General features: G+C 36.4%; 1 protein-coding gene across 2 annotated transcripts in view; it reads left to right on the top strand.

The window, feature by feature from the left end:
• LOC150095873 (annexin-B12-like) overlaps positions 1–26,779 on the top strand; it is a 150,356-nt gene that overhangs the window by 73,788 nt on the left and 49,789 nt on the right. For both annotated transcript variants that reach the window (XM_090409571.1, XM_090409572.1), the window contains one exon: positions 7,493–7,572. In XM_090409571.1, the coding sequence (XP_090265697.1) occupies positions 7,493–7,572 (80 nt within the window). The remainder of the gene's footprint in view (positions 1–7,492; positions 7,573–26,779) is intronic.

Here is a 26,779-nt window from a genome sequence, read left to right as displayed (position 1 = left end):
AGAAAAAATGAAAGAGTTTGAGAACAGGAATCAAACCTTGGAGATTCAGTGGCAAACCTTGAAGAAAGTCCTTATTGATTCAGCTAGAGAGGCATGTGGTGAAGTTGTCTGCAAGGATAGAAAAATTAGAACTCCATGGTGGACACAGGAATTTAAAGAGGCAGTGAAGGAAAAGAAGAAAGCATATCAAAAGTTCCTGGCAAATAAGTCAACTTGCACTCTTAGAGAATACAGCAACAAATGCAAGAATGCTAAACACTGTGTAAAACTAGCTAAACAAAAGTCATGGGAGGACTTTGGCAAGTATATAGAAAATAAATATCAAGAAGGTGGCAAAATATTCTGGAGGTTGTTGAAAAAGCTTAGGAATGGAGGAAAGAGTGCTGTAAAAGGAGTTAGAGATGATAAAGGTGACATGAAAACGGGAGAAAAAGATATCCTTGAAGTATGGAGTAATTACTTTGAAAAACTGCTAAATGAAACAAGCAGTGATGACAGCACAGTGGTAAAAATCACTAACCAGGCATGCAGTCAGGAATACATACCAATACTTGAAGTAGAAAAAGCCATCAAAGGCTTGAAATGTGGAAAGGCAGCAGGAGTAGATGATATTCGACCAGAAATGCTGAAGTACGGTGGTATAAGAGTCTTACAGTGTCTGCACTGCACATAGTTCAGAAAGCCTGTACAGAGGGACGAATTCTCGATGATTGGAGTAAAGCTCTAATAGTACCCATATATAAAACGGGAAATAAAACCAAATGTGAGAATTACAGAGGTATTTCCCTATTGAGTGTTCCTGGCAAGATCTATGCAAGTATACTTGAGGAACGGTTGAGAAGAATTGTGGAAGAAAAGCTTGGTGAAGAACAAGCTGGATTCAGGCCAAATAGAGGCTGTCAGAATCAGATCTTCACTTTACAACAAATAGTCGAGAAAGCATGGGAATATAACAAAGTTCTGTATTTAAGTTTTGTCGATTTGGAAAAGGCATATGACAAGGTAACAAGAGAGAGAGAAGCTATTCAATACGCTACAGTTATATGGTGTCAATGGGGCATTATATCAAGCAATACTTCATCTTTATTTGAGTTGTAAGTCAGCAGTTAGAATTGAAGGAAGTACAGGAAGATGGTTTAATGTTAAATCTGGTGTGAGACAAGGATGTACGTTATCCCCTCTGATATTCATTATCTATATCGATCACATTATGAAGGAAAGTGGTATTAAACATGATATCAAAATTGGAGATGTTAATGTCAGCTCTTTGCTTTATGCGGAAGATGTTAAACTTATAAATAAATCTGCTACGAGTCTGCAAGATTCTCTGACTAAATTGAATAACTGTTGTAATAGATATGGTATGAAGGTCAGCAATAAAAAGACAAAGACAATGAAAATAGGCAGAATCATTGAAAATGTCAACTGTGTTGTGAATGGAGAACCTGTGGAACAAGTAAAACATTTCAACTACTTAGGCATGATTTTTAGTGAAGATGGTAAATTAAATATAGAAATAGACAACAGAATCAGCACAGCTAGTATGGTGGGAAGTCAATTGAATAAATTCATATGGAATAAGAGAGAAATTAGTCAGAACACTAAATTAGCTGTATACAAAACAGTGTTCAAACCAGTTTTAACTTATGGATCTGAGAGCTGGGTCAGAAGTAAAACACTTGGCCAAAGTCTAGAGACTGCAGATATGAGAGTCCTGAGAAAGATTATAGGTGTGAACAGATGGCATCAATGGCAATATCATATTAAAAATGAGGATATTAGGAAAGAACTTGACATTGTCAGCATCCAGGAATGCGTTAGCAGAGCTAATTTAAGGTGGTATGGTCACTTAAACAGAATGGGCGAAGATAGATTAGCAAAACAAGTGTTCTCTGCCAGGTAGGCAGCAAAACGACCCAGAGGAAGACTAAGATATAGGTGGATTGATACAGTACAAAGTACCTTAGATGATAGAAATATAAGATCTGATAATGTTATAGTCTTGACAAGTAACAGACTGATTTGGAGGAAAATTGTAGATAGGAAGTTAGTAATGATGTAATTTTTTTCATGTAGTACTATCATATCCTGTACACCCCTTGAGGGTACATGGCAGGAATTTGATGATGATGATTACCTTCATTAGCATGAAAAACATTCTGACCTCAAGGGAAATTCACACAAAAACAAGAATATTGCTGTCCAAATGCTATGTATGGTCAACACTGCTATATGGATCAGAAATCTAGACAATATCAAAATATTGTGAAAATAACTAAAAGCCTTTGAGATTTGGATCCTCAGAAGAATTCTTAAGAGTCACGTGGACTGCCAAAAAAACTAATTTTTAAATATTAGAGATGATTGGAAAAGACAGGAATCTGTTGAAAACCATTAAGAAAAGGAAAACCACCTACCTTGGTCACATATTAAGGCATGAATCCCTACAAAAAAAAAAACTCTTCTAGAAGAAATGATACAAGGAAAAAGAAGAGGAAGACGAAGAACAGATTGGAATGGAAATATTAAGGACTGGACCTTTTTGTCCTATGAAGAATGCAAAAGAGAAGCACTAAACTGTACATGATGGAAGCTCATGGTAGTCAACCTCCTGGAAGGAGATGACTTCTGACAAGACAATGTGTTCCTAGTGTTTTCTCTGGATCAGAGCATACATAGTATCACTTTCTAGAGAAAATCTGAACTCATCAGTAAACAATACCTCCCCCCATTGGTCTTGGATCCAGTTGATGTAGAGCCTGGCCCATTTCAGATATTCTCTTTTGTGGTGTGAGAATAGGGGTATGCAGACTACCTTCGTGAAGCCTTCTGTGCACAGCAGAAGCAGGTAGCAGTATCTTAAGTTTTCATCACTTGCCTTAGGATACTAAGGCAAGTGATGAGAATTTATACCACCTTTACCACGAGTTGCCACAGTCCTGAAAATACTTCAGGTGTAAACTTTGTTTGCTTACAATTGGATAGAGGATTAAACCAAATATATAATTGGTAGCATAGCCAAGTGAAAAAACTTCCATCAACTTATCTCTAATCCAGAGAATTTTAGTAATAGGGTGTGACATCTTTTGGCAACTGGCATAGGTAAATATGACTTCTTCATTACTTCCACTTTAGTATCACCTCCTGGGTCTGACTCCCATTGATGAGACCTCAATTAAGGTCAAAACAGGTCTGGGTAGTAGCCCCTCCCTTAATGCATAGCATTATACATATCCTCAAGGAGATGTGCTTTGCATTATGGGAGATACTAGGCAAGTGATGAGAACTTATACCACCTTTACCGCGAGTGGCCACAGTCCTGAAAATACTTCAGGCGTAAACTTTGTTTGTTTATGCTTGGATAAAGGATTAAACCAAATATATAATTGGTAGCATAGCCAGGTGAAAAACTTCTATCATGAAATGTCTTGTTCTTACTCCAGACATCAAATGGAAAACCACTCCAAAACACCTGCTTTTATGCCATGGCCCATTTTCACTGACAGAGCCACTCATTTGTATACGATAACTGGACAGTGTCACTTTTTTACATAATGTGTCTGATTTTGGTGATTTTTTTTCCCCTTGAGTTATTACAATTTTTTTCTTTGTTTCTTAATTTTGGAAATTAGTGAAATTCCACCAAACTGGAACAGCATCGATGAAAGCACTTGAAAAAAAAAAAGAAGACATGATGCAGTAATAGAAATCTGTGAGAAAGAGACTGAAATCAGGATCATATATTATTGATCACTTGGAAGTTTTTCCATTTGGTTATACTATTAATTAAAGATACCAAGAAATTATATACTTGGTTTAATCCTTTATTTAAGTGTAAGCAATTAAGTTTGCACATGAACTATTTTCAGGACTGAGACAACTCGTATAAAGAAGCTAATGACTTCGCATCACCTGCCTTAGTATCCTATAATGTACATGTCTGTAAGGATATTGAAGAATATAACTTGCCTTAGTATCTCATAATGCACATGTCTGTATGGATATATGCTTAGTATTATGGGATACTAAGGCAAGTGATGCGAAGTCATTATCTTCTGTATGCAGTTGTCTCAGTCCTGAAAATAGCTCAGGCGCAAACTTATTTGCTTACACTTGGATAAAGGATTAAACAAGTATATAATTTCTTGGTATCTTTAATTTATATATTACGTTGATTAACATCTTCTGTATATAATCAAGAATTCTTAGAAAAGGTTTGGGTGCACCACTCCTAAATGTGAGAATACAGTATTCTAAGATTGGCAGATTTTAGATTGATCAAGTATTGGGAAAAAGCAGTATTCTGAAAAACACTGCTCCTTCCCAGTAAAAAAGACAATACCAAGTTTTTTTGGAGGCGGAGGCCATTATTATTATTTATACAGATACTCCATGGAGTCGAGACTTATTGTGGGAGGCCTACACTATCCATTAACACAATACCTATGATACATCTCCTTAAACTTATTCACTGTTGGGATGCTCACAACCACCTCTGGTGGTTGTCAGCATTTATTATATTCCCTCTTCTCTGCCTGTCAGCTAAATTCTACAACCCACACACCTTCAGTGTGTGGGTTATAGAGTTTATCCTCATATGGAACATTTCACAGACCTGTCACCAGCTTGGTCACTCATTGTTCAATCCTCTCCATCACCAAAAAGAAACAAAGGTGACCAAATCTGTGCACAGTAGTCAACATGTGGACGAATCATAGCCTTACAAAGAGTAATAATAACCTCCCTGTCTTTACTTGTCAATGTGTTCAACATTCAAGTAATCCGTGGCACTATTTTGCCAACTCTTTTAATATGTCCTCTGAATTTCAAATCTCTATCCACTATCACTCCCATATACCTAGCCCCATCAATTTCCTGTAAACTAATACCATTCATATGATACAAATTATGTAATCTTTTCATCCCAAAGTGTATTACCTTACATCTTATAATATTAAATTGATAACCATTGTCCTTCGCCCACACTGCCAATTTATTTAAATTGTCCTTTAAGATATCTACATCATCTTTATCAACTATTACCCTTCCTAGCTTTGCATCATCAGCAAACAGCTTAATACCCCCCCCCTTCAAATATTCCACTATATCATTAATGTACAAACTAAAAAAGTAGTGGTCCTAGTACAGAGTCCTATGGCACTCCACTAGTCACCCTCATTCTCTTTGATTCCACTCCACCATACACCACCCTCTGATGTCTGTCAGACATCCCCATCCATGCTGCCAGCCTCGTATCCAATCCCATTTGCTCCAACTTAAGTAATAGTTTTTCATATGATATTCTGTCATCCTTTGCAAAGTCCAGCAGTATCATATGTGGCCATTTCCTTCATCCATTTCCACTGTCACCTTATCATAAAATTTGGAGAAATTACTGAGGCAGGACCTACCTTTTACAAAGTCATGCTACTCCCTATAGAGTATCATATTCATATCCACCCATTCTTGAATTTTACTTTTAACCACCACTCCAGAGATACTAATTGTCTGTATTTTTCTACTCTTGTTTTGGAGCATCTTTATGTAATGGAACTATTTTACCCTCTTTGCACTTCCTTAGAACCTTACCAGAGCTGATACTTAGATTAAACAACTTTGCCAGTTTGCTTGCACATTCTTGTAGCACAATTATGTGTGTGATGTGTTTGTACCAGGATTAGTTAGATGTGAAAGTCAGCCCAAAAGAGAGAATTGACTGGCAATCAGAAGATGGTCAGAAGTAAGAGGAACAGAGTAATATCTATTTTCTAGTAAATAAAACAAGGACTGTGGTTTGATAGCATTGCAGTCCATTAGATTATCTTGTCCCGTCACTTAAAATGGTGAAGAGATCAGTGTTTACAATACTGGTTATGGGATCTTGAAGATTGAATCATTTGAGTACTGTTATCAACAAACTATGGAAAGAATTCATTATAAAATATTAATACCAGAAACACTTAAGATATTTTTATTGTAAAATTTTTGGCTATGTTTCTGGTATTAATATTTTATAATGAATTCTTCTGCTTACATCTTGATTTTCAGACGAAAACTATGAAAAGGGTTTAAGATGGGGGGGGGATCATTGCTGTATAGGGGGAAACATCCTGAGGTACTCCAGCATTGATAGAAATATTTAATGAGAGGAAGTCATCTGTAATGACTTGCAGTGAATGACTAGAGAGGATGCTGGCAATCCAAATAGAAATGATAGGATAAAGACCATAATATGATAGCTTGTTAAAAAGTTTTAATGCTAGACATGATCAGATGCACTGAAAATATTTAGTGTCTACACAAATCTCTTTAAACATTTCCATGGTCTAGTCAGTAAATAACATTAGCAAGAAAGTTTGTTGTAGAATGAGAGGTGGTAGAATCCATGCTGGAAATCTCCAGGGAGTGAAGAAGTTGGCTGCTAATCACCTTCTCTGTTGCTTTCAAGAAGATTGAGGCGAGAATAGTTTGATGGCTGGCTTATCTCCATTTTTAGGGACAGGCTGATGATATGTGGCACTTAGTCTTTGCCATATAGCAACGACTTTCAGATGCATAAGGTTGTGCTGACTGCACTCATTGGTATACCCCTACTCCTGTATTATACTGTGGTCTCTGGCTTGCTATTGATTTAGGACCTCACTCATACATTTGCTCATCCTTTTAATCCTTATACAGCAGCCTGAATCCATACATGCATTTAAGTGCTTCATCACTGTAGGAAATGAAGAGTGGTTTGCAGTTGACTTAATATGCATGTTTCTCGATATAACAATAGCAATATTAATGTGATTATTACAATTACAGGTTCATTCTTATTGCACTTAATACAGGCCGAACATACAAAAAAACTTAAACATGCTGTCAACTATGGTAGGGTGGGTTGGATGGTGATGGTAACAGCTTTTTTCTAAATACTTATAATATTTAACTGTTAGCATTAGTAAAGAAAGAAATTATATGTTGTGAAAGGTAAGGGTGTAACTTCTGTAACTTGGCAATGGTTGCACCTCTTACTCTTTGAGGGTGTAACTTCTGTAACTTGGCAATGGTTGCACCTCTTACTCTTTGATTGTCAAGATCTGGTTCAACATTAAGACGTAGTTCAACCTGACCAAGTAACCCAGCCTAACCTTTAAGGCTCTCCAGTAACAGATATGATTTTTAATTAATGAATATTGTCTGAGATGTTAATTTATTTAAACAATTTTTTGTGGTTACAATGTAGTTATTATTCATTGAGGTCCCCCCCCTCCCCCGAAACTCACTTTTTTTATTTCTACAAAAGAAATCAGCCATTGAACACATTCAATTAATGAACAGAGTTGTGTATTTTACTGCCTCATATCCTTAGTTGCTTGCTTTGGCAAATGCTGATAACAGTTATTGAAGTGATTAGCCTTACAGTTAAAATAATTGGTCAAGTTTTTGGTGACAGAGAATACTGAAATAAATTTTTTTAATATTTTCTCATCTTTTCTTTCCCAAATAGTATATGGAAGAAACATGGAAGATGATATACGTGGTGATCTTTCTGGACATTTTAAACGACTTATGTCATCAATGTGTACTGTAAGTGTCTTGCTTTTAACAGTATTTTTGGATATTAAGGTGTTTTGAAAAATTAACCATATTTGAGACAAATACAGACACTCTTCGACATACGTAAGTAGACTGTTCCCCAACTCCTTATGCAAGTTGAAATTTACTTAAGTAGGATCCCCCCCCCCCCCTTTCTCTGACCTTTCATAATACACTTTATCATGTGAAAATAAACATGTAATGCATTGGAGAAATATTAAATAGTAAAACACGATAAACATCCTATATTAAATACATACATTTTACACCATATCCAGTTGGACAATTTTTAAACACTGAACACGCCAAATATATTTTACAATTTCACCATTCGAAAGACAGCACACAGTTGTCTGGATATGGTGCAAACCAGTAGCAGACAACTATGTTCCTTCAGGATTTTCCTTTAAGGTCCTCAAGCTTCTTGCCTTGACCTTATTGTCATAACGGTCAAAGGAACATGTTTCTGGATCTGGTCTCCCATCCATGTCATAAGCAATTTTTCCATCTCCATTAGTGCACTTAAAATTTTTTTTTTGTTATTTGGTTGTTTTCATGCTGGCTATTCATTTAACATTTTCTTCTATATGCAAGCCATCCTTTACTATGGTATTTACTGTCGATACCAGAAGATTGAGTTCACGTGCTATACCTGATAAGCTTTGTCCATCTTCGTATTTCTTTATTATCCATAATTTCATCTCTAGATCAATTGCAACATGTTTACGAGATGGTTCACGTTTTGATTCGAGAGCATGATAACAGTTATTGAATATTCACACTGGCCACTGTGAATAATATTTAGAAAAAACTATATTCAACTATATAGTTGAATTCACAGCAAAAGACATGCAGGAACTGGGATGAAGCAACAAGTGGGACTGAGCAAATTTCTTACATAAGTACGAATTTATGTATTTCAAGATCTGTCTGTAAAAATTCGATGTAGCTTAAAAATATCAAAGCGCTTTACATCGATGTTTTACAGAGGTCAAGTCCCATGAGAATGTTGCAAAAATAACTTGTTTGTCTCTGTATATTTTGTACTAGATACTTTTGTAAATAACCCTTTGGAAGTTAACTGTATATACTCCTTTAATAAGAATATTTCAGTGTGTTAAAAAAAACAAGGTAATGTTTTGCTGCTCGAGCTGTATGTAATAGATCTATATGGCGTCATAAGAAAGGTTGTTTATGAAATTTTGTGTGTATGTGAAAGGCTTACAAGCTCTGTACGTAAACACCTCCAAAGTCAGTCAGAAAGGTTCAAACAACTTTCTGATGGCCAGCAACTTACAATCAAAAGAAAGCGGAGGAGAACAGAAAGCGGGCCGAACTTGAAAGAAGAAAGAGTCGTGCCGAGTTCTTTGGGGGGAGTTACAAACTTCGTGCGAGGTCTCAGAGAAGGCATAATAAAAAGGGACAGAGCCAAACATAGGGAGCTTCCTGGTTTGAGACAGCACTAGAGAGAGACGACATCTAGGCCAGGGAGAGGGTTTCCAGAGGCCACATACGGAGCTTCCTGCTTCCAGTAGTTGCCAGAGAGGAGCTTCCTGCTTCCAGTCTAGACCAGAGAGAGGGCTTCCAGAGGTTGCCGAAGAAGGAAAGGCTTCTAGTCATCGCCAGAGAGAGGGAACCGATTTGGGACTCCTTAAGAGACTCAGTTGGTGGTAATTACGGTCATTGGAGGCGGCTGTTTGAGCTATCTATTGGAGATGGCAGTCGTCCAGGCATTTTCGGCGAGCCAAAGCAGAGGAACAAATGCGATGTAAATTACCCGAAGCAACTTCGCTTGGAAGATTTCTTTTTCGCCGTGGGAGAACAACCTTTTGCCAGTCGCAGTCCACAGCCCACTATCTTCCTGATGAGATATTACTGAAGTCAGACATTTCTGAGGAAGTTCAAGATCTGAGATGAAAGAAATGTCATAAGACTATAGTGAAAGACTTTTGAATGAATGTGCAATGCAGAGTCTTTTGTAAGTTCAAACCTTTTGTATATTCCCTCTCGTAGTAGGTTGTAGATGGACTTTAAGAGATTGTTCGGTAGTAGTAAGAAGTGTCATTAAGAGAATCGATTCGCATATTGGAAGTTGATATAAAAATTGTAAAGATAACTTAACATAGAGTTTGCTAACCTCTTTGCAAGTAAACTAGAAGTTTAATTAGTTGAATTTATAAGCGGAGAGTAAATAAGATTGTGAGTTAAAGAAGTTAATTAGTGTTAAAGTAAAAAAGGTTCTAATTTATGGTAAAGAATTTTTATAGATGGATAGAGAAAGCAATCTCCCTATTGTTTAATTCATGTATATTTCATAGTGATGTAAATAAAATGTCTTTTGATTTTTTTTGTTAAAGGAGTGCTGCCTGATTGTTTATTTTTACAACTGCACTGTTCCTAAATAAATTGGACTTGTGAGCGGGAAACTAAGTGAGATAGCCAAAACATAAATTAAGTAAAAGAATAGACCACTACTATTTGTGTAAAGTTTTATTGAAGAAATTTGTGTTAGAGAGAGAAAAATCTGCCAGCCGTATTATTGAGTTTTATGCTAATTAAATGATATTAGTGGCACAGTCTAAATTAAATAAATTTTCTAGTATCTTAGCCATAAGGCTCGTAGTGCGAAGGGTAGATAAACATAGTACGCAGTAGAATAAATGAGAAAGGATAAGAGAGAAAAGGCGCATTAGAGTAAAGCTATAAAGAATTAGGAATAAAGATAGAAGAGAGTAAAGATAGAGATATTACATATAGGCCAAAAATAACATACGTTTACAGTGACACAGAAACCAAAAGTATAAAGATAACTATTTTAAGAATAACGGTATATAAAGTAAAAAAAAAATAAAGACACTTAAAATAAAAAGAAATTAACAGCATATGATTATAATGGCACAGCATCCGTTTACATGTCTGTACTTGTTTTATGTTATTTATATTAACATGTATATACATGATAATGGACTTTTGAGTTGATAATAAATAGTAGCTCTTGTATCAACAAAATCCTGTTTCAGTTTTTTTTATACTACTGATTAAATTTATGGATTCATGGTGAACATTCATTCCTTTAGATTATGAAAGATGTTTCTAGATTTACATGTGAATGAAACAAAGGATAGAGTTGTGTATTTTACTGTTTGTGAATTTTCATGAGCACAAAGAATATGTAATTTTAAGTTATTTAAATTGTGTGAGTTATACTGTGTTTACCAATCGAAAAGAATATATATTATAAAAAAAAAAAAACATTCATCATAGTTGAATTTGTTAAATAATGTTAACTACCTTTATTTATTTACTCAAAAAAGTCCTTGCTTTTTTCCCAACTTATATCTAATTTGAATTAAAAGAAAAGAAACAGAGTGAAGTGATTAAATATTTTCTAAATGATTTTATCCCAAATAAGATGTGATGTGTCTAATATGGAGTTTCTTAATTCAAGCATTAAATATTGGGATGTTGAGTATTACTTCCTCATTTGATGTCGAGAAATTGTTCATTTTCTCATTTGACAAATTCCAGAGTGCTCAAACTTTCAAGCTTTGTTTTACAAACATTGCCTTAAACTGATCCACCATGAGGAGTCATTGCATTCCCTCATGTCAGACCTATTTCATCAGTTTGTCATGTGAATCCCATGAAGACTAAAATTTCAGTCCAGAAGGCTGATGAGACTGATGTTTATAGTGTATATTAATAGGTCTGGCATAGCCCTGGATGTCTCTCCTATAGGCATGGATCAAGGTGTATCCTTACTCCATGCCAAGCCTTTGTAGTACTGAGTACCACTGTGCAGTTAATAAGTTTTATAGCTTTGATATAATACCAACATATTATCTATTGGAAGCTTGAACTGGTCTAAAACCATGCTGGATTAAATCCAAGATTCAACTTTTCCCTATTTTTTTTCAGTATGAAATATGAAAAATGTTTTTAGAATGCATCTGACATCTTGAAGAGGTTCAACATTCCTTCTTTCTTTAGATACATCTTTAAAATGATAGCTCTGCAGATAACCACTAGATTTTATGGTAGACTCATTGGTAACACATTAGGAGACTTCCAGATCAGCTGCCAAATAATCTTGCTGCCTCTGTTCTGCAACATATGCTTGGAATAGTAACTATTGCTTGTCACTATAATTCCTGCTAGGATGAAGTTGAATATTTCTGTTCCATATTTCCATGGTTTGATAACTGTGTTCAATCTTTTATGATCCAAATATTTGCATCAAAAACATCATTGAAACTTTTTTTAAGGGAAATATTTATTTCCCATTCCACTTTATTATGTTTTGCCTTTCTGATCCAAACTCTGTACTAAACACAACATGTGCAGACTTTACATGATGTGCCTAATGATAAGTAACTAAACTGTCAATCAAATATTAAATAACGGCTATTGTAAACATTTGAGATCTTTTTTGTTTTTATTAAATATCTTCCTGAAGATGTTTATAGCCAGAAAAGACAGCAAAGCATGTAGAATTGACATTCGGCTTAAACGAATAAAGTGCTAGATGTTTAACCTGCCTTGATTATTCATAGTTGACATGATAGTCCTCATATGAATTAAAGAAAGAATTGTTTGAGTGATATATTTAGTACAGATGTTTGGATCAGAAAGATAGAAAAAAATATCACAAAATATAATTTGTTTTTTATTTAGTTTGCCATGTGAGCTAATTACCTCAGTGACTCCTTGAACTTGATGATGAACGTATTCTCTTCTAAGTAAAGCATGGAGGATGCTTGCCATTCTACAGAGTGATGTTCTGGAAGGATGTGTGCCATGAATCTACTTGTTCTTGCTTATTTTCAACATTGCCCATGTGTCGTTTTATATGGATTTTGAAATTTCTCCCAGTTTGACCCATGTACACTTTTCCACATGAACAAGGAATCTTGTTTATAGAATGAAATGCTGTCTGTAGGAAAACATAGGAAACATTGTAAGGTGTTAACTGGTTTGAAGACTGTTCTGATGTTGGTGAATTTTAATAATTGGGCTGTTTGTCTTGATGTGTTGCCAACATATGGCAAGGAGACGGTGCCTTTGAGATTGATTTCAGAGTTAACACCAGATGATTTATCAGAAAATAACATTTTCTCCAGTAAATTCTTTGAGTAGCTATTTTGGAAGAATTGACAAGATAGGATTTGAAATTATTTTCTTTGAATTTCATCATTCTTAAGTATCATTTTCTATGGTTTTAAGATTCTGATTATACCTAATTTTTGTTGATAATGGAAGGGGCTTGCATTTAAATATCTACCTGCATTGTTTTCTAAACAGCCAATGTTAATTCTTCAGCACTGTCTTTGTTCAGTAGATTATCTGGGCATGGTAATTTGCCATCTTTTTCAATTTGTAATGTAAATTTGATCTTTGGATGGTGATTATTCAGGAATTATGCAAAATCTTCAAGATGTTGGATATGCTTTTATGTGATAAACACATCAACGTATCTTCAGCAGACATGTGGCTTTAGGATTGTTTGTTCTGTGGTTTCTTCCTCAAACCTTTCCATACATAAGCTAGCACTGGTGGAGGGAGGGTGATGGAGGGTGAACTCATTGCTAAACCATGTTTTTGATAGTAAAATCTTCCTTTCCCAGCAAATAATGAGTATTGAAGATAGCAGCAGTGATGGAAGAGGTGATAAACACATCTGCAAAGATATCTACTGATTCTTTCACCAAGACATTTACGAACAATTAATCTGTCTAAGCCAACTAATATATCTGATGGAGTAATTTGTATGTCTGTATTTCTGTTTCTGATCACTGTTAAAGTTGTTTGATTGTAACTTATGTTCAACAGACAATGCTTTCATCCTTTTTTGCACTCACTTGGTTTGGTCCTATTGTTCTTAACAAATTGCCATCTTATGGTTGTTCACCGCATGTATTGATGAAGGGTGTTCTCTTTTCACATTTTCTTACTAATGCAGGTGTTCCCAGGGCTATTATTTCACCAACACTCTTCCCCATGTAGTGAAAGACCCCTCTCTCTCTTCCTTCTCCTCTCCACCATCCTGACTGACCTCACACTCAATCCATAGTTTTGCTGATTATAGCACTCCTTGCTCTTCCTCACATGACAAACTTTGTAGTGCTCAAACATCTCAGGCTTCAACATATTCACTAACCATTGTCCTAAATATTGATCTCTCTCTACCATCATTCACAAGCACAAAAAAAAAAAAAAAAAAAAAAAAATCATTAAGAGAGAGACCTCCAGTGATCAGGAACTCAAGGCCAGGCCATACTATTTGTACCAACTGTCATACCTGTTCTTGAATTCATTCTCATTACTTGCACACATGACATCCAACAGCAATACATTCCAATCATGCACTATTCTATTAGAAAAAAATTTTGAACTTCCATGGATGCCCTCGCATCCTTTCCACACCCTCCATAAAATGTAAAATTCTATCTGCTGAAATTCTGTGTAACCCTTCCAGAAGTTTGTAAGTCTCAATCATATCACCCCTCTTTCCTCTTTGTTAGTGTCAGTAGCTTACAAATTCTCAATCTTTCTTCATAATCATTAGTCCACAATCCTGATATCAGTTTTGACACACTTTCGCACACTCTCCATTGTATCAGAATCACCACGGAAACTAGACTTGCATGCAATAGTCCAAGTGAGGTCTAATCAAGGCATTGTAAAGAGGCAAAATGACTTCCTTTTATTTATTTATTTATTTATTATTATAAATAATAATAATAAATGACTTCCTTTTCTTACATGCCAAGGTTCCTTTCAGCATTGCCATTATTCTCTGAATTGAACTTCAACTTCCTGTCTACTAAATCTTCAAGATCCCTAGCCTGATCTGTTTCTTCTAGCATAATTCCACCAATATAATATGATATTGGATATCTAATCACACCAGACTTGGATGACCTTACATTTATTAACATTGAAATGACAGCCATTTTCACATGCCCACAATTCCAGCTTACTCAAATCCTGCATGTGCTACATATCAACTGTAGGGTAATAAGGAGCTGTGCTCCTTATTACTCTACCTATCTTTGCATCATCAGCATGGTTACATGTTAAAATTACATGGGATAAAAATACACTAAAAAAAAATTACACAAATTTGAATATTCACACCGAAGTATTTTTACTTTAGAGTATTTAAATTTTTATGATTAAATTTATATTTATTTTTCAGATAAGAGTTCCGTTAATTTTGTAATACTTTATAAGACCTACCTGTTGACTTTAATTCGATTAAAATATTATTGGTATTTTATTGTCAAATTAAACACACTAAATTCTTAATATTGCAAAGTTAGGTTACATTTATTTGAAAAAATAATAAAAAAACAAACACTAAGTCATATAAGTTATACAGCATAAAAAATCCAATCGTATATTAGAGTCGTAATTTTGTACAATATTTGAAATACGTTGTTTTAACGAAATGTACCTATGACATCCTGGGTTTCGTTGACCAGTTAAATGCTGCAAATGGTTTGTATGTTGTAAAGATAATTCTTTAACAATGTTATCCAAAAATTTCCAAACAATTGGATGGAAACACTAAAAGAGAGACTGAAGTCCATAGTGCCATCCTTTGATACAATTTGTAGTTCTAGCTATACGGTTGGCTGCAGAGTGTCTATGGTTCCAAGTAAAATATTGAATAGAGGTTGTCTATAAGTACCGTTCCTGAGCTATCAACCTCGAATATATGTACATTTGAAGTAAAGGAGAACTTGCTCGATTTGTTCATTATATTCGTCTAAATTAGAGAACAGATCAGCAACTTCTAAAAATGTTTCTAACACTTCTTCTTCTTGCAAACGTGCAAGTGATTGTAACATTTGAATGTGTACTGCAAATGACTGATTGGATTCATATAGAGATTTTAGTCCACATTCATTTACTTTGCGTATAATAGATTGTGATAAGTGGAAAAGCAACTACCAATTTCAATTTTTTTCAAGCATGGCACGGAAAGCATTCATTGCTGCTGTTTCAAAATCGGTCAAAATTTTTCGTGGTCGAGCTTGAAGAAGTTTCTCCAGTAACATGTTCAGCATCTTCACGTATATTTCATCCTTTTTCCCTGGTAGAAGAGCCAGTAGACAAGGAAAAGCGACGCCTGAATCATATTGGACATGGATACTGTATAACTGATAATATATTTCTGGAACCAGTTTAAATGTACCATCTGCTGGCCAAAAAAAATCGTTAACTACAAGTTGATCTAGAAGAGTCTTGTGACCAATTAGTATTATACGTTCTGGATCTGCCCCGGAATCATGAATAATCCATTTAGAGTATTTCTCTGGTATTTCAGAGTTTTTGTTATCTGGACTTGACGGAATGTTTCCGATTGTTTTAGCTTTGGATCTATTTAATCGCCTTGTCATGGAGCTCTTCTTCAGTAGGCACATTTTTAATCCGTCTGATACAGTCACTAAACTGTTAGCTATAATTGCACGAGCCGTTGTACCTGGATTCGACATTTTTATTTTCATTTGATTTGCAAGCTGTCTTATTAACATGACAGTGTTCTGAAAACTCACGTATAATCTTGTTGTCTCTGGATTTGGAGCAGTGATCGACAATGTAAAGTTCTAAACTTTGCACAATGCCAATGAATAGTTCCGATAGCAGTTTCACTGTGACGAATAAACTCGAATCCTTTGTAAATTATAATTTGACCACCTTTATTACTAACGCTGTACTCAAAATCAGCCATGATTTTGAGTACAGTATCTATCATACTTGCATTTTTCAGTACCAGTCACTAAACTGGTACTGAAAAATGCAAGACAAAAATTTACTTATATACCTTCACCCAAACAATTCTTAGAAATTCTTGAGCAGTTCATGGTGATTAACAATTGTCGATTGGTTTTACCTTAGGAAATTATTCTTGTAAATCTGAGGTAAGCACTAATTAGGGTAGCTAATCACTACATCATTTTGAGTTCCCAACTCAACCACCTCCCTAATCCCCTTGCCCAAATCTGCACTAGTGATTTACCCTTTGCTGGTTATAAATTTTGTACAATTTTTGGTAAATTTTATTTTATGTGTAATTTCTTACTTGTGTATTTTTTCCTTTTAATTTTTTTCTTAGTGTATTTTTATTTATGTGTAATTTTTTCTGTTTTTTCTTCCCTGTGTAATTTCTTAATTTCGTAATTTCAAAATTACTTGTGTAAATATTTTCCTATTTTTCCTTTTAATTTTTTTCTTAGTGTATTTTTATCTATGTGTAATTTTTTCTTTGTGTAATTTCTTTGTCCCTGTGTAATTTTGTCCCTGTGTAATTTCGTCCTTGTGCAATTTTATCCCGCGTAATTTTATCCTGACACGCATCAGCAAATAGCTCTGTCACATGTCAAATCCTTTCCAGTGTCCAGATTGAATAACAATGGACCAAGAACTGATCCTTGAAGCACACGACTTACCCAAAACTTGCACATGACTTGGTTACCTTGAATCTTGCAGAACCCCCCCCCCCCCCACTTTTGATATCTGTCAGTCAGCCATCTTCTTATCCATGTGAATAGTTTATAATCCAATCCGATATTCTCCAATTTATGCAACAGTCTTCTGTGCTGTATTCTGTCAGAAGCCTTACCAAAATCCAAAAGTATCATGGTGCATGACCTTACCTTAGTAAATCCATGCTGTTCTTGCAAAGTAGAAATTCTCTGTCACCCCATTTCTGAATGTGAGCCCTAACCAACTTTTTCAAAATCTTCAAAACCACTCCTGAAATACTGATTGATTGATAGTTGGATACATTGGTCTTTGCACCACCCTTGTGCAGTGGGATTATTATGTACTCTTTCAACTCCAGTGGAATCTTCCCTGTTCTTCTGAGACTCAAATTATATAGCCTGGTCAAGGGAATAGCCTGTTCATCTGAACACTCTTTTAGCATATGTGCTGATATCCCATCAGTTCCTATTTCAGAATTCTTATGCACATTGTGCTATAGCTCTAGTACTTTCTCCTCATCCACACAAGTTTTATCATATGGTGAAGAGGTAGTAGTGCATTCAGTGTTGCATAAACAAGGTTGATAGCTTTAGCTTTTTATGTTGAGCCCATGCACGAGAGGTTGGTTAATCAACCTATATAGCCTGTTCATCTGAACACTCTTTTAGCATATGTGCTGATATCCCATCAGTTCCTATTGCAGAATTCTTATGCACATTGTGCTATAGCTCTAGTACTTTCTCCTCATCCACACAAGTTTCTTCATATGGTGAAGAGGTAGTAGTGCGTTCAATGTTGCATAAACAAGGTTGATAGCTTTAGCTTTTTATGTTGAGCCCATGCACGAGAGGTTGGTTAATCAACCTATACTACATGAGTACTATGTATGGGTAGTGGGTTGGGAAAGGAGGAACCTGTTCACTTGATTTAAATGACTGTATATTGTATTCCTTGGGGAACACCACAGGGGGAAGACTGTTCCACAGTACAGCAGTTGCAGGGATGAAAGGCAGAGGAAAAGAAACTTGTTCTGTGGGTTTCAAGGTGCACTGTGTGAAGGGGTGTTGAGCAGCAGTTGCATGTGTTCCAATGAGCTTAATACTAAGTGGGGGAATTATTGATGCTATTTCAGATGAACATTTCCCATGGAAATATTTGCAGAATACACATTTTGCAGAAACCAGTCGTCTATACGAAAGTGTGTGTGGGGGGGTCAGTTGGTAAGAGATTATTATTATTATTATTACGGGCAGCTCCAAGGAGTCCTTAGACTCATCGAGGGACGCCCAACATCATGTCAAGAACAACTATTCAACATTCACACAGTATCTATCATACTTCACCTTGAACTCATTTACAGTCATTGCACCTACAACAGACTCTGGCAGCTTATTTCACTCATTTACCACTCTCCAAGTAAAAAAACCTAGCTCTAACACCTTGCTAACCACACTCTTACCAAGCTTCCATGGATGGCCCCTAGTCCTCCCACTACCAGACCTATTCTCAAAAATATCTTCTGAATTAATCTTATAGAAACCCATCAGTAATTTGAATGTCTCAATCATATCACCTCTTTTCCGCCTATCAACTAATTTCTGCAGCCCACAAATCTTCAACCTGTTCTCATAAGCTTCATTCCATAGTCCTGCTATTATCTTGGTCACTCGTCTCTGGATCCTCTCCACCTCCTCCCCATCGAGAAGAAACCCTGGCACCCATATCTGAGCACAGTAGTCTAGATGGGGTCTTATCAAGGCTCGATACAGAGGAACAATAACCTGTTTGTCTCTGCTTGTTAAAGTGTTTTTCAGCAACCAAATGATTTGATGAGCTGATTTTGCCACTTTTGCAATGTGTCCCCCTAAACTTCAACCCCTTATCCACCAACACTCCCAAATGCCTGGCATCGTCAATCTCCTGGAGTTTTTTTTTTTTAAATGCCTATTTGTTCCCATATAGGGAGTAGGCAGAGCTGTTTACCCTATCTAACTTTTGGAGATAGAGTGGGCAGTTAAATCTCCACTGGTACCCAATCAGAGAGATAGCTGGCCCAAGGCTATCACTGATTCATCGGTACACAGTAAGGAAGGCGACTAGATAGTGCTGCCATCTTGTGGTCCCGAACCCTAACACAATATTTTTAATGTCTGAAAATAGTGTGGGTTCGACAGTAGATTTTCTTGAGTTTAAGGGACGAAAAACCCGAGTTTCTGGGAGAAAAAACCCGCTAGCCCGTGCCAGAGATCGACTAACTCGGGAACCGGTCGAAAAAAGGCTTAGAAAAATTTCTTCTAGTCGGCGATTAGATTTGAACCACCAAATCCTTTCTTCGTGCGGTCAAGCGCCGTAGAGTGCAAACGCCACTTCTACTGAGCTACACAGTTCCACCAATGTGATATACTGCTGCTAATCTTTTCATCCCAAAATGCAAAACCTTACATTTTTCCACATTAAATTGACATCCATTCTCCTTTGCCCAGTCCTCCAAACTATCCAAATCATCCTGCAAAATTTTGACATCCTGAGCATTAAACAGTAGCGGTCCAAGAACAGAACCCTGGGGTACACCACTAGTCACAGGCCATCGTTTGGGCTCTACTCCTGAATGAACCACTCTCTGATATCTCTCCATCAACCACCCTTCTATCCATCTCACCAATCCTATATCCATTCTCATATGCTGCAGTTTACTGATTAGAATTCCATGTGGTATCCTATCAAAGGCAGGCTTTAGCAAGGTCCAGTAGACTGTAAACCCGTTACCCTTATCCAGTTCAGCCGTCACTGTGTTATAAAACGTGAGCAAGTTACTTAGGCATGATCTACCCTTCACAAAACCATGCTGTCCCCCTATAGAGTATCCTGTTTTCATCTATCCAATCTTGTATTTTCCTCTTGACTATTTTCTCCAAGACCTTGACAATAATTCCTGATGTGCTGATCGGCTGGTAATTTTCAACAGCAGTCTTGGAACCTCCTTTATGCAGTGGAACTATTTTCCCCTCTTTCCACCCCCTTGGGACTAACCCAGACACGAGATGGGTCATTAATAAGTCTAATTGCTCTCCTCTGTACTGAGTGAAGCATTTTGAGAGTTTTTTTGGGGTGGGCCCACCCCATGCGTGATGGCAGTATTCAATAGCTGGGCAGATTTGTGATTTGTATAAGGTTAACATCTGTTCAGGGATGAAGTAATGTCTTGAGTGAAAGAGAAATCCTAGTTTTTCAGAAGCTGAGGATGCAATGGTTGTGATGTGTTTATGCCAGGAGAGGCTTGATGTCAGGTTAATTCCAAGAAGAATTACTCATGTCTGGAAATTTGGGTGTTGTCAAAAATAATACTGGGAGAAAATGGTTCTTTATGAGAAATAAGACAGTACTGGATTTTATTAGCATTGAAATTGACTAGATTATCTGAACCCCATTGAAGGAAGGCTTGGAGATTAGAATTGAGGGCGGTGGTTGATGTTCTGAAGGTTGAGGTGAGTTGTGTAGAGTAAGGTTTATCAAATGAAAGGGAGGAGTGAAATGTGCTGTCATCTGCAAAACTGTGTATTGGGTTGGAGGTCAGCTGAAGTAGATCATTGATATATAGCAAGAAGAGGGTTGGTGAGAGGACAGAACCTTGTTGAACTCCAGCATTATGGTGGATGGTTCCTTATCCTCTCGCCATTCAGCACCACACAGTGTATGTCCAGCAGAAAGTTGGCAATCTAACCACAGAAGGCTTTAGACAGACCAAATGGTGGAAGCTTGCTTAGTAAGCCCTTGTGCCGGACCCAGTCAAACGCCTTAGAGATATCATGTGTAATCACTTGAGATTCGCCAAACTTCTCCATGGCCTTTGTCCAGAGATGGATGACATGTGAGCAGATCTGCTATTGATCAGCAACGACAGAATCCATACTGGTGGTCGTTTATTAAGTGGGTACCTTCAAGGTAGTGTAGGAGTTGGGAATTGATTATTTTTTCCATTACTTTAGACAGGACTGAGGTAAGCGAGATAGGGTGGTAGTTGGATGGCAGTTACTTGTCGCCCTTCTTGGGATTGGGTTGAATATAGGCTCGTTTCCAGGCTGTGAGATAGATACCAGTAAGACAGTATATACAGGTGACTTAGGATAGGAGTCAGTTCTATTGCACAAACTTTCAGGACAATTGGAGGAATGCCATTGGAGGCCAGGAGACACTTTTGTCTAATTTGGACAGTATTTTTCTGATCTCTTAATGGCAAAAGGATATAGGAGACATTGTATGTTTGGCATCTGGAATGGTTGCGGGACATTTACCATCGTCAATTATGCATGCATTGGAATCGAAGTGTGAGGCCAGGAGATTGGCTTTTTCTGTAGGTGATGATGCAATAGAGTCATCTGGGTATGGTAGGGGTGGGAATAGTGTTGTGCCAAAGTTACGACCTATTGCTTTGGCCAAAGACCACAAGGCTCAGCTGCTGTTTGGACAGGCTGCTAATTTTCTGCTTTTTGCTCTTTTGAGAACTTTGTTTTGGAAGCATTGATCGTTTTTTTTTTTTTTTTTTTTTTTTTTTTCCCTTCATCTATTTCTGGCTTGAGTATAAGCTATAAAGAAAGATGGAGTTCTTGATTTGAGCCAGTTATGTATGTTTGGTTTCTCATTTCTACAGCCTTGGCCAGTGGCAGCCCGTACATAAGCACTGCGACACTGCAGCACCCCCAAGGAAAAAATGAAAAATTTTAATTTTGTTTGTGTTTATAAATAATAACAATGCTTACATTATATAAATGCAATACAACATGTTAAAGTCTACAGCTTCGGCATTGATTGAATAGTTAATAATTGGAATTGTTCGGTGATTAACAGTTAAGATTACGAAACAAATGCACTGCAATCTAACGCCGATATTCGTTGGCGCTTGTCGCACGTCACGTCATTCAGACACTGCCCAATCGGCAGTGTATTTTTAGTATCCTTATGCACGTTATTTCTGTGAGATATGAAACGTTTCATCAATATTATTTTATTTTCTTAAAATAACATATAATTATATATTTATTATAGATACAAGGCTGAATTATGACGAGTGTCAGTGTTGAAAATATGAAAAGAATTATATTTTTTCAATTATCGTTACACAAAACAAATGCACTGAGATCTAATGCCGATATTCATTGGCGCTTGTCATTGCTATTGATACGAAACTTTTATTATTGGTGTTTGTTCGTGGTGAGGATGAAATATTCTTAATAAAGCAATTTTTAATATATAAATTTATTAATAAATTTGTTACTAATTAGATTTTTTTTGTATATGCAGTACCCCCCACTTAAAATTTTCACCGGCCGCCACTGGCCTTGGCACATCTTTTGGAAAACCATGGTTTAGTTAGGGAATGGCAGGTCAGAGAGAGTACTGTGGGGAATGTATATTTCCATGTCAGTGAGGATTAATTTGATGGTAAGTTCGGTGTATGTATATGTGTTTGGGTGTGAAGGCTGGAAGCAATAGTCCAACCATGGGAATGAAGCATAGAAGTTGCAGAGGTTGTCCCACTTGGCACTGTTATAATGCCAAACTGCTCTTGTATGGGGGAGAAGATGAGCTCTAGATTGTGGTCAGAATTATGTGGGGGGGGCAGGGGGATACTGCATTCTCTGTGTATTTGGAAGGGTCGTTGGTGAGGAAGAGATCTTGGGTGTTTGGGGTGTGGTTCGGGTTATCAGGTATTCTGGTTGGCATCTGAACAAATTGTGCAAGGTCATCGGTGATGGCATATGTTTCAACATCTCTTCCTACGGGATCTGTACAGCTCAGGGAGGAAAGCCAATTGGTGTTGTGGACATTAAAATCACTGCTGGGAAATTGGGACTAGAGAAAATCTGTTCTTAAGGAGAGGAAAGTAAGCTCAGAGTGGTTGGTTGCATTGGAGGAGCAATAGAGATTCAGCAAATGAATATGACTGAGTGGGGAAGGGATATTTCAACCAAAGAAGGTCAAAGTTGGGCGATTCTAGGTTGGGCGCTCTCTGGCACAGTATGTTGGAGCAGATGTATGCACAGATGCCATCCTTGGTCGAAAGGAGTTAAAGAGTGTGTAAATTAGTTGAACAGTCACGTCTCCATCAGTCACCCACATACCATCTGTATTCAGTAGAGTTATTCTTTCAAATTCATTCATTCCATTCTTTTACTTGCAACATAATGATAGAATTCTTTGGGTTGTCTTTAACTTGTAGAGCCAGTTTTTTTTCATACTCAGACTTAGCTTTCCATACAACACTTGTGACTCTTCTGGCCTGCTGTTTATAATTATAACTGACATTATCCTTATGCACACGATATTCCTTCCACATAATCTTTTTCTTATGAATATCTTGCTTAATTAGATTACATAATTCATTTCACTTGTACTCTATTTATTCTTCAAACTATAGGGACACATTCTATCGCATCATTTAGCACGTTCATTGTCAGTCACGCGATATCGCGTGATGAGAGTTCTCACCTGTCGGCCGATCACGTGTTATCGCGTGGACGTCACTATCAAGTTTCTAAGCGGAATAGTATAGTGGCCACAGCGAAACGGCACGTAATATTTATATTGGCCACTAGGGAAGGGATCGACTTTCGTGGAGTGGGGATGGCCGCCAGCCATTGTCTATTGTTTGTGTTAGCCAGTGCACACAGTGGCAGCGTTCGGACAAGGCGATGACACGACAATTTTGTTTAGTTATTCGTTGATTTAGCGTGCTTGAAGTTTGGTTTTTATTTATTTTGGGTATTGTTTTTGTTTTTCTTTTTAGTAAGTTCCCTGTAAATGTTGATTTTTGATAATTATTTTTTTCTATTTGTATGTTATTTTTAAAAATTCTTATGTGATTATAAAAGACTGATAATTAAAGTTATAATTATTATATTTAAATGTTTTTTATTTGTAAAAAATATAACTTATTTGACCGAATTACATATCACGCGATATCGCGTAATAAATATTTAGAGTACATAAATCCTATGTACATAATAATAACAGCATATAAATAATATATTTAACTTATTTTGAGCACAATAAAAACTAAATAAAAAAAATAAAAAAAATTTGGCCACCACACGAAATTCCAATTTTCAGCTTGGCAATGAACGTGTTAAGTATTTTTTTAAACACTTCCCACTTACTGTCGATATCCTTCCCATCCAAAAAATAATAAGTTTTCTATTTTTCTTGTTGCTAATACCCATGTAAAGAATTGAGTATGTCTTTGTACTTGAACTGACACACTTAGTCCAAGCCTTTTGTGCATGAACACATCACTTAAGTAGCATGCTTGGCTTCTAAAAAACAAACTTGGCATCCTTTTTCACTCACAATTTCTAGCTACTAAGTTTTGGTAAATCCCAAATCTGCTCAACCTATTTAACATCATCCACTGTAGCAAACATCAAGGTTTGAACTTTCTACTGTTATCCATTCTGCAGACGTGTCCAAAAAAATTTTAGTGTCCTTTGAATTATTTTCTGTACTAGATTCTCTTTGCAGCTTACTTTGTGATACAGTTCTTCATTTTTTACATTGAAGAACTGTATCACAAAGTAAGCTGCAAAGAGAATCTAGTACAGAAAATAATTCAAAGGACACTAAAATTTTTTTGGACACGTCTGCAGAATGGATAACAGTAGAAAGTTCAAACCTTGATGTTTGCTACAGTGGATGATGTTAAATAGGTTGAGCAGATTTGGGATTTACCAAAACTTAGTAGCTAGAAATTGTGAGTGAAAAAGGATGCCAAGTTTGTTTTTTTCAAAAGCCAATATTTGTCTCAGAGTCTTTGACCAGTACCTGTAACTCATAACCATAGAGAGCACTTGTGAATATGCATGTTTCCAGCAGTCTCAGCTTTATGGGAAGGCTCACTGATTTGCTTTTTCATATCATGCCCATTACCTGTGGGTTTACTTTAGCTTTTGTTATCTGAGATATTATTCTCTCATTGTCTGAATCATGCATAATGTTGCTCCTTAGGTATGTGAAGTTCCTAACCTTTTCCAGTTCTTGTCTGTTGACCTTGAATTGCTTTTTCATCCTTTTCTCTCTGAATATCATTGTTTTTGTTTTATCAGTGTTCATTATCAACCCATATCTCATTTCTTCTTCTTCACTGTTCTCTCTAATTCCTCTTCATCTTCTTCAATAATGACATCTTCAAATGTTGCAAGTTGTTTTTCTTAGTACCTTGAATTGAGATTAGCCTTATATTATCCTTTATGACATACATTGTTCTTTTTAAAAAAGTTTTAGCATTAGTATTTCATGCACAGTACTTCTGTGCACCAATTCTCTTCTAAATCCTGTGTGCTCGTCTTCCAGATTTTCTTCAATTAGTTTCCTTATTCTTTTGTTAATATCATAAGTACTTTCACCACATGACTTGTGTTAGTCATGTGGGAAAAGAAATTATGATGGGCACACTATTTTGCTTCCTTTTTTGTAAATAGGTCTTGTTCATTCTTTTGGTGTTTTACTTTCCTCCCATGGCATGTTATAACTGGTACAGTTTATCTATTATTACCTCACCGCTATATTTCAACATCTCTTCAGTGATCTCATCATTCCCAGGACTTTTATAGTTTTTCAGATGTTTTACTGTCTTTCCAACTTCATCCCTCAGTATATATTTCTCCATCTGTGCTTAGTGGTGATATATCCCTCAATTCATTAACTAACTTCTTTTGGGCCTCAAAACATGTCCCCGTGTCTTATATAACTCTGAGCAGTATCTTGTCTACATCTCCTGTTTCTTCTGTGTTCATCAAGATTTGACCAATTTCATTATTTGTGTCTCTCTGCTTTGGACTCTGTTTCTTGTTGATGTTTCTGATCATTTTATATACTTCTCTTGTTCTCTATTCACCAAAGTATTTATTGATATCTTTGCACCTCCCTCCCTCTAGCCATTTTGATTTGTCTCTCCTGTCTAATTCATTTCATTGCATCTTACTCTATACTGTTCCTCCATTTCCACAGAGATCTTAATCTTTAAAGCTCTTTTATTCTTGAATTATCTTTAATGTTTCCTGTGAGAATAATCTTTTCTTTGGCTTGTCTTTCTCTGGGACTGTTTGTTCCACTGCTTTTTTGCTTACACTGCTTTGTTGTTTCCATCCTCCAGTTCCTTTTCCGTGATGGATTTCAGTTCTTCCTTGAGCACTTTACTATACACTTTCCCTGTAATTTCCTCGCTCAACATCCTTATAAATTGCGCCTTTATTTGTTGCTTGAGTTTCAACTCGATATTGGCAAATACTAAGCTATGATCTGATTCTATGTCTGCTCTCTGAAACGTTCGATACTGCTGAACTGATGTGGCCCATCTCTTGTTTATGGGTATCATGTCTAGCATGTTCTTAGTTTTTCCATCTAGTTTTCTCTATTCACACAGCATTTCCTGTGTGCCTGATTTGCTGTAAATTCTGTAGCCTGTTGTGTGTGTGTATGGAGCATTATTAAAGAATAAAATTAAAAAAAAAGGTTTCTATCGTGGATTTTGAATTCTGCAGCTGGGTTCTATCTTTTTTCTCTCAAACTTTGCAACAGATAGTGAAGTTTCACAAGGCCCCATATCGGTAAATAGAGGGGGGGGGGTACTTGCAACAAAATGTCTAGTTATTAATTAAAATAAAATCTTACATATGCATTATACAAAGGCCCTCGTTCCCACAGTTGAGAGGTG

Source organism: Typopeltis vanoorti, chromosome 19, assembly GCF_054136105.1.
Source record: "Typopeltis vanoorti isolate ZY-2024b chromosome 19, IOZ_Tvanoo_1.0, whole genome shotgun sequence".
NCBI lineage: Eukaryota > Metazoa > Arthropoda > Arachnida > Uropygi > Thelyphonidae > Typopeltis > Typopeltis vanoorti.
The sequence above is the reverse complement of the archived record's forward strand: the minus strand, read 5'-3'. Positions and strand labels throughout refer to the sequence as shown.